Source organism: Pyricularia pennisetigena, assembly GCF_004337985.1.
Source record: "Pyricularia pennisetigena strain Br36 chromosome 4 map unlocalized Pyricularia_pennisetigena_Br36_Scf_9, whole genome shotgun sequence".
Lineage (NCBI taxonomy): Eukaryota > Fungi > Ascomycota > Sordariomycetes > Magnaporthales > Pyriculariaceae > Pyricularia > Pyricularia pennisetigena.
The window spans coordinates 972,262-980,540 of record NW_021940921.1 but is presented as its reverse complement, the minus strand read 5'-3'; the positions used below and the strand labels follow the sequence as shown (position 1 = coordinate 980,540).

Here is an 8,279-nt window from a genome sequence, read left to right as displayed (position 1 = left end):
AAGGCCGGTTTTAGTACAAGGCATTCCTTTGTTGGTTTTTTAGTTGCATTTCTCGCATCTCTAGCCACAAAAACAAGCAAGAGATCCACCCTAGGAAGTCCCTTACAGCACCATTTCCCCAAAAATACCTACCAGCCCCTGGCGATCGCCCGTCAGAGACCCCTGTTCGGCAACGCGACTATCAAACGTGACGAGAAAAGGGAGCCTTTCCACATTTAGGATGTGATGACCGCTCCCCCCAACTCGTCCCCAAACATTCCCTTCGCTTGCGAAATGCCGGCCCGTCCGACGGCGAGCCCGGGGTTTTTCTTGGTGACTTTTGTTTGATTTGTTTGCTTTTATTTTTTTTCTCCTTCTTTTACTTTTATCCTGTTCAGCCTCTTTCTTGCCCCATGGGACCACCTTGTCCATTCATCCACCTTTTTTTCCTTCTTCACCCTCTGCCGCTGGACCGAACAACGATTGGCTAGGGACGTTAACCTTCTATTATTCTTTTTTTTTCTTCTTCTTTTCTTTCGCATTTGTCAGGTCGATCTTGAACCATTCGATTCTTTTATTGTTCTCTTTCTTTTCCCATTCTCTTTCTTGTAGTTTTTGCGGGGTACGTTCTCTTGGCTTTTGTTAGTGTACCACCAATACCGAAGCCCAAGTCCGGATTCAATATTACCGTTCCCTTCTCAGACTTCTTTTCCCTTCTCAGACTTCTTCTCCTTTTCTTTCACTTCAAGAAACCACTGGCGGGTACGGCTTGGTCCTTAGAGATTTAACATTCTTGTTTTACTTAATTTCTATTGTATCAATTCGTTCCATCCTTTGGTCTACATTGTTGGCCAGTCCATAACCATCCCTTTTTTTCTTTCTGTTCTCTTCATCTTTTTGGTCTCTGGCACCTGGTCTGCCGGACATACCTCATTATCAACCCCATTTCATCTCATCACTTCTTTCCCTTTTGTCTCCTTTTTTCATACCTTTTATAGAAATTACAATGGCTGGCCTGTTGAACGGAGTGGGAGGCGTGGTCGGCGACACCGTCGGAGGCGTGACCGCACCTCTCCTCGGGCAGGGGAGGAGCAACAACAGGAATGGAAACGACGACGACGAGACAGCGCGGCCGCAGCGCGATAGTCTGCTGGCCCCGGCGCCTTCGGCCTCGGCCTCGGCATCTTCACCGCCAGACAGGAACAATGCCGCCGAGAGCCAGGGCCTCATTCAAATCTCGGTTCCCAACCTGCTCCCAACCCTGCCGCTGCGGAACGGCGGCGGCAGCAGCACCAGGGGCACTGCAGCTCCTACGAGCATCGCCAGGGGCACCTCCAGAAACAGCGCCACCGCGGCACCGTCTTCTTCTCCGGCGCCCACGTCTGTCCCGGCGAACACGCCCACGCCGCCTGCACCGACGTCCGACCCGGAGCCCACGTCGATCCCACCACAGTCACCACCGGAGACGACGCCGCTGCTGACACCGGTGCCGACGACGCTCGAGACGATCGCCACGCCGCTGCCGTCGACCAGCAGCGTGCTCAGCGTCGGCCAGGGCCTGGGCGCACCGTCTCCGGCGGCCCCGAGCGCAGCGCAGAGCCAGGCCAGCGGTGGTGGGTTCGTCATGGACCCCACCAAGAACCCGGTCATGATGGCGCTGGTGATCGCGGTGCCGATCGGACTGGCGCTCATCATTGGCATCACCGTGCTGCTGTTCAAGAAGGGCTGCTTGGGCAGCGAGCGGCGCCAGGGCAGGGTGATCAAGGACGAGATCGAGCACGAGGCGTGGCAAAAGGTGCACGCACAGAAGTTTGGTCCTTCGGCCAACTACTAGCCTTGCGCTCCCTCTCCTCAACTCACCATCGTCTGGATGTTGGGTTGAGCGGATGGAATTTGCTTGGGAAGATGCCCATAAAACAAGAAACGAAAAGACAAAAAAAAAAAAAAACAGGCAGAGAAATATGTTTACAGATGGTGGATTACGCATGCTTTTCAGTTGGAGCAAATCTGATGTGTTTAGCATGCAACATCAAACCTACAAGCTACTATCCAACATATTTTTTTCTCCGCATCAACAAAAAAGAGGCACAATCTTGCATACCTGATACGAATTAAGCAAACTTTCTGGAAAGTATTGAGGAGGCTTCAAATCTTTTTTTGAACAAGACGGGGAAGAAAGCCATACAGCAAAGCTAGCGCAGCGAGCGAGCAAAGCGACGCATTTACGACATTGTTTTACTACACACCTATACCATCACGGATCTGCACATAAACTCTAAATCCTTTCCTTTTTCCTTTCCTTTTCTCTTTTCACATTTTTTGCTTATTTGCGGTCATTTTTGGGATTGATTCTGTTTTTTGCGGGAATGGGACATGTACCAATAGATACCAAACGTCGAGCATTACTTGCCGAATGAACACCCTCGTTTTTCTGTATTACCTGCTTGAGGTTCCTAATAACTCATTGCTCGCAACATGTCGTCTCAAAGCTGATGTCAAGGTATCATTATGGTTGTAACTGCCTACCCTGTCTCATTCACGCACCAGCTGGTTTAACAGCTTCCAAGCAGAGGGATCCTTGATTGACAACTGGCTGTCCTCCACATTCAGCAGTGGGCACGAGTCATGTCAAGGATGTGATGGCCTTGGGAATGGGGTGATGACAATGCTGTTTACATTAGCATGCCCGTATGGCTGGGGCCGGCAGTGCTATTATAGATGAGGTTTTGGGGGGATAATGCCCGTTTGCAATTGCAGTCAATGGCTTTTTTTTCGCCGTTCAAACGGTTGATTTACTCTCTGCGACTTTGGGATTATGCGAAGTTCTACCGGCATAGACCCCTCGTATCTTTTAAATGTCAAGCTCTGGCTCCAATCACAATTGCTTGCTGTAAGACAGGCAAGTCAGTCATGTCAGGCAAAAAAAAAAGAAAGAAAAAAGTCGACTCGCTTAGTGAGCGCTGCGGGAGTCGAGTCCAAAGCTCCATTTATTTTTAGCACTCCGCCACAGCCCTCACTCGACCTGTTCCCGGCACATGTTGCCCTGCCAAGCCTGCCACTGCCACGACGCTCTCAATGTTCAATCTTGCCAAGCCTGCATGGCGGTGCGAGGCGATGCCACAGTTGATTGGGAGCGGCAATACCAGCCCTGTTGAGATTGGCAGGGGTCCTGTGTGGTGGTGGTCTCACAACACGTCAGCTAGTTGGGTATTCATTTAGCCATTTACGCAAGTTACGAAACTTTCTTTTCACTTTGGAGGGGTTTTCTGTCGTATTGGCTTTTTGTGCTGTATTTACGTGGATACTTTGTAGATAGATTGGCAGAATGAAGAATGGAATGGATTAATGGATTGAATGAACGCCCGCTTCGGTCGTCAACCCGCTGAAAGAATTAGGACGCAGCCTGCCGGGATGTGGGCTGCAGTTGAATTTACTCGACAGAGTCTTGCGACACGAGAATTGTTCGTAGTTGACGAGTCCTCAATTGCTGCGTGTGGTTGGTAGCCGATGGATTTGCCCAGGCCGCTTTCCAAGGCACTTGGGACCGCTGGGCTGTGCTGGCCACGAATCGATCTCTTTAAAACACCCCAATCCGATCCACCCCCCACGACCCACCGGCGCGTCTCCCTCTCATTCCCTGTTTCGAGAACTTGACTTGGGGGCATGACAATCTGGTGCTTCTTTCCTCAGTGTGTTGTAAAGTCTTCCTTTTTTGTGTTTCTTCTATCTTTTTCTTTTCTTTTTCGCTCTGCTTACCGTCTGCCCGTTTCGACATCAAAACCTTGGTTCTGATTCCTGGGTTGCCAGTTCATACGTGTTGGCAACCAGCTGCCGCCCTATTTACCAATCACGATCGCTTTTTTTCCGAGACGTTCGTTCCGACCTTTTTGATTCCTAGGTAAACAGTGCCTTACGAGAACACGACGAAGCATAATACACGAAGAATTACGACATAAGAGGAGGGAATTGGGACACACAAGCAGAGGATACAACATACGCGATACCCAAAAAAGGGGCCCGATACAGACACATACACACACACACACACACACACACACACACACAGACACAAAGAATATGGCACCAACGCCCGAAACCCTCGCTTCAAGCGTCAAGCTAGCCCGGTCGGCCGCGCTCGCCGCCGCGCCCCTCGCAACCCGCTACCTGATGGAAAGCTCTGCTCTGCACAAGCGGGAGCGGCCGCCGGGCTCCCTGGCCGTGACCGACACGCAAAAGGTCACGCTGGGCGTCATCGCGGCGTACACGGTGGCGATCGCGATCCTGTGGAACGTTCCGTTCCTGCGCTGGTCGCTGTGGCCGTTCAAGATGCTGGTGATTGCGTTCCACGAGTTTGGCCACGCCTCGACGGCCTGCTGCACCGGCGGCCGCGTCGAGAGCATCAAGCTGGACCCGCGCGAGGGCGGCGTCACCATGATGCGCGGCGGCATCTCGGCCATCACCCTGCCCGCCGGCTACCTGGGCAGCTCGCTCATAGGCGCCCTGCTCATCTTTTGCGGCTTCGACATCATCGCCAGCAAGGTCGCCAGCTTCGTCCTGGCCGTGTGCTTCTTGCTGACCCTCTGGTGGGGCAAGAAGGACTGGCTGACCATCTTTACGGTCCTGCTGGCCGTTGGGCTGCTGGTGGCGTGTTGGTTTATTGCGCACGCACAGGCTTTGAGGTTCTTTGTCTTGTTCATTGGCGTCATGTCGTCCTTGTATAGTGTTTGGGATATTGTCAGTTTTCTTCTTTTTTTTTCTCTCTTGCTGGCTTCAAACCTTGGGCACACTGCCAAATCGAAGCTTAATACGCTGACTCTTGCGCCAACTCTCTAGTGCGACGACCTTATTCTCCGCAAAGTCAACGAGTCCGACGCCAGCCAGTTCGCCAAGCGTTACGGCGGCTCAAGCCAGTGCTGGGGCGTCATCTGGTCCATCATTTCGCTCGCCTTCATGGCTGCCGGCATAGTAGCTGGCATTGCAGCGTTCCCGGCCTCGTTTGCCGAACAGAATGAAAAGTCGCAGAGGTTCCTGCCCACGAGGTAATAGGACGTGGGAGCACAACATGCGGTTGAACAGCGGTGTTGTAAGAAGCAAGAAAGAGGTTTACACCTCTGCCAGGTTGGCAATTACGGCGTGTGCTTACGTATTGAGCCGCAATGTAACATGCACCCATTTGTGTAGGATACGACGAGCTGAAGGGTGATTTGAGGGCCTCGGATTGAGCCACTTTTGATGAAAGGAGGACTTGGATTTTCCATGCGCTGCAACAACATTCCCCCGTCCGAATGGCACTGGGGAGTTGCGCAGGAATGCAGCAACTTTATTTAGTGGGAGCCCATTCAAGGCAGGACTAACGTTTTATATTATATACCCAATAACGCAAAATTATAACTGCAGTTTTTGCACCACCAGCGCGCAACGAGAACGGGCTCAGAGCTTCGAAAATTTTGGTAAGGACAGTCAACCCGTTTTCAAAACGTAGTTGGTGTCAGGATAGACAAATGACTGGCACCGGAAAACCAATTCCAGTCCACTCCACAAACCCCCATAACCCAAGTCTCGGAACTGAGCGACTGTGATCTTACAAGATCCCCTTTACGACTCGGACCAAGAACAAGAGAAGAAAAAAAAAAAAAAAAAAACACCTCTTTTTATATCTGCTCTAGCTACCATACAGCGGCAGCCTGGGCGGACATTGCCGACTCCGCTCCAGGTGCCTGACCTCTGTCTCGGCCGTGTCGACCCATATCGTGGCCTCGCGGATCATGCGGTACGTCTCGGAGCGGCGGTACTCGGACAAGTCCCAGCGGCCGGCGGCGGCACCGCCGCCCTTGACGGGCTCGAGGCCCTCGAGGCCCCTGGACGCAGGCCAGCAAAAGGTGCGGCCGGGCACGATGCGGCCGACGGCAGGGCCGTTGTGCACCTCGATGGCGCAAGGGGCGTGCGAGTACATGCTCGTCTTGTAGCGCTGCAGCAGCTGGAACCGCTCCATGGTGTGGCACACCCACACCTTGCCGTGCACCACGTCGGTGTCGTGGCTGCCCGGTACCACGGTCGGGTGCCCGCCGCGGCGGGTAGTGGTGGTCGTCGTGGTCGTGGTCGAGGCACCGTCGCCGCCCCACCGCATCAGCTTGAAGCCCGAGATGCTGGCATCGGTCAGCATCGGCGGGCCCGGGAGGCGCGCGAAATAGGCGAGCACGTGCGGGTCGGCCAGCGTGCCGTACAGGAAGATGTTGATGGGCAGGCGGATGCGGTGATTGTTGTTTTCGTTTCTGTTGTGTGCGTTGCCGCTGCTTCCCTCGTGCTGCTGCTGCTGCTGCTGCTGCTGCCTCTTGGTGGCTGGGGGCATGGTGCCGCCGTTTTCGTCCGTGTCGGCGTCGTAGTCGTTGTCGTTGTAGTCTGTGCCGATGGTGGATTGTGGCGGAGAGATGAGTGCAGATGATATGGCCGATTCGCAAGAGAGGTTATATGTTGGGGAGGCGACCCCAAAGACGATGGACGGGCTGAGAGGACCGATGGGCTGGACGAAGGCGGCGTCGGGTATATCACTGGGATGGCCCTCAGCCGTGATGTTGGAGTCTGAATCTGCCATGATTATTGTTTTAGCCGGCCTATATTCTCTTTTATCTATTCAGGCTCCCTGGCCTTCCGGTAGTTGCCGCACTATTCTATGGCTTGACTTGCAATAGGGATGAGAGGCGGCGAATGTGCGTAAGAGGCTGAAACACTGCAAAAAAAGCGGGCTGAGGACCAACAACATTCCGTAGTAGCGTCCGCACTGCAGAGGGGGGAGAAAAAAAAGGGGAGGGGTGAACTTGTATGAAGGATGTCATATCTTGCACACAAAACTTCAAGCAGAAAATGTCACAGACTGTTTAACTTAGATCCAGAAACACTCTGGCTTCTTTTTCCTCTTTCTTCATTGACAGTGCCGATGTCTTGTGATACTCCAAAAGCGGATTTCTTTTTTTTTTCAGCCCTGGTCTCTCCCCAAATTCTACAAACTAAACCGTTTCGCGGAAGCAAGCAAATCGCCTGAACTTGGGACGATTCAACTCCAGAGTCAAAAATACTACCACGTACTATACAGACCAGTAAGAGTTGGAGGCCGGGATGACACATACTACCGTTACACACGTGGCTAATACAACAGCCAGACTTGCATAACTTGATGGCACATCTACGCACTGCTGTACGTAGTTGCCGGCTCGGCCAAGAAATTGTGGCAATGAAGTCGGAGCCAAATCGCGGGGAGCTCAGGGATAGGGCAAGGCTGAGTTGAGAAGGCATCAGGGTCTACTACGTCCTCAGTAATCTAGACTGCTTTCTGATCTTGTGGATTGAGGGTTACCATAGTAGATCGATTGAGAAGACGCTATAAACGCTATTTAGTCTTAGGCTGGTGCTTTTTTTTTTTTTTTTTTTTTTTTGATGGGTGGGCTTGGCGAGTCTATCATACCCCATGCTAGAAGTAAGCTAGGCCGGACCTAGAACTATATGTTCGGATTAGGTGGCGGGCCTTGCGTGCGTATTGACGTGATGCTACTCTAAGGGTCACCAGGCGAAGAGGAGGGTCGGATGTTGCCGTAGAGGCGAAGTTCCGAATACACTAAAGTTTGTTTACATAATTGTCGACGAGCTTGAGCTTACACGACGTAGTTAGTATGTGGGTGCTTAACCTGCAACTGTCAACTTTTTTTTTTCTTTCTTTCTTTTTCTTTTTCGCTCAAAGATTTGGTACCCCCCTGACTGGGCAACACTTGTCCCAGACATGTCACAATAATGTTGTCATTCAAGCCGAATCCAATTCTCACACAAACACATCACAAACCACACATACATACATAGACAGAACCATCGGCCTCTTGGAGTGCGGATATTTCTACCTGATGCTGCCTTTGTCCGTCCAAGTGCCGGGAATTCTTCCGCCGGATTTTGTTCCGCAATTGCTTCTCAGGACTGTAATTCATTTGAAAGCGTCAAGATCAAAATCAGGCCAGAAGTAGGCAGAAGAGATGGGTTGATTGGAACAGCGGGCGGGAACGAGATAGGACGTGGGAGAGAGTCTAAGTTCGGCCGAATCAGGCAGTAAGTAGAGCAGTAATTACAGTTGCAGTTGAGATGCAGAGCGTCATCTGTGCGCTGTGGGGATCCTGCAACTGGCAGGGGTGTTTGGAAAGTGGATACCTGGCGCTGCTTGACAGCCTCTAATTGGCCACACTGCCCTCCCTCCTTTAGCAATTGTTTGTTACTAGCAAGCAGAAAAAAAGTGTCCCTTGATTGATTGAGGCTGCAACAGG

At 52.1% G+C, this 8,279-nt stretch overlaps 3 protein-coding genes across 3 annotated transcripts; 2 read left to right on the top strand and 1 right to left on the bottom strand.

The window, feature by feature from the left end:
• Positions 1–985: 985 nt before the first annotated feature.
• PpBr36_10283 (uncharacterized protein) lies at positions 986–1,813 on the top strand (the record flags this gene model as incomplete). The annotated part of the gene is made up of 1 exon (XM_029897396.1): positions 986–1,813. The coding sequence occupies one exon, from the start codon at positions 986–988 to the stop codon at positions 1,811–1,813; it is 828 nt and encodes a 275-aa protein (XP_029744264.1).
• Positions 1,814–4,056: 2,243 nt separating this feature from the next.
• Positions 4,057–5,022, top strand: PpBr36_10282 (uncharacterized protein; the record flags this gene model as incomplete). Its single annotated transcript, XM_029897395.1, has 2 exons — positions 4,057–4,713; positions 4,813–5,022. The coding sequence occupies 2 exons, from the start codon at positions 4,057–4,059 to the stop codon at positions 5,020–5,022; spliced, it is 867 nt and encodes a 288-aa protein (XP_029744265.1).
• A 619-nt stretch (positions 5,023–5,641) lies between these two features.
• Positions 5,642–6,571, bottom strand: PpBr36_10281 (uncharacterized protein; the record flags this gene model as incomplete). The annotated part of the gene is made up of 1 exon (XM_029897394.1): positions 5,642–6,571. One exon carries the CDS (start codon positions 6,569–6,571, stop codon positions 5,642–5,644), a length of 930 nt encoding a protein of 309 aa, XP_029744262.1.
• Positions 6,572–8,279: the final 1,708 nt, after the last annotated feature.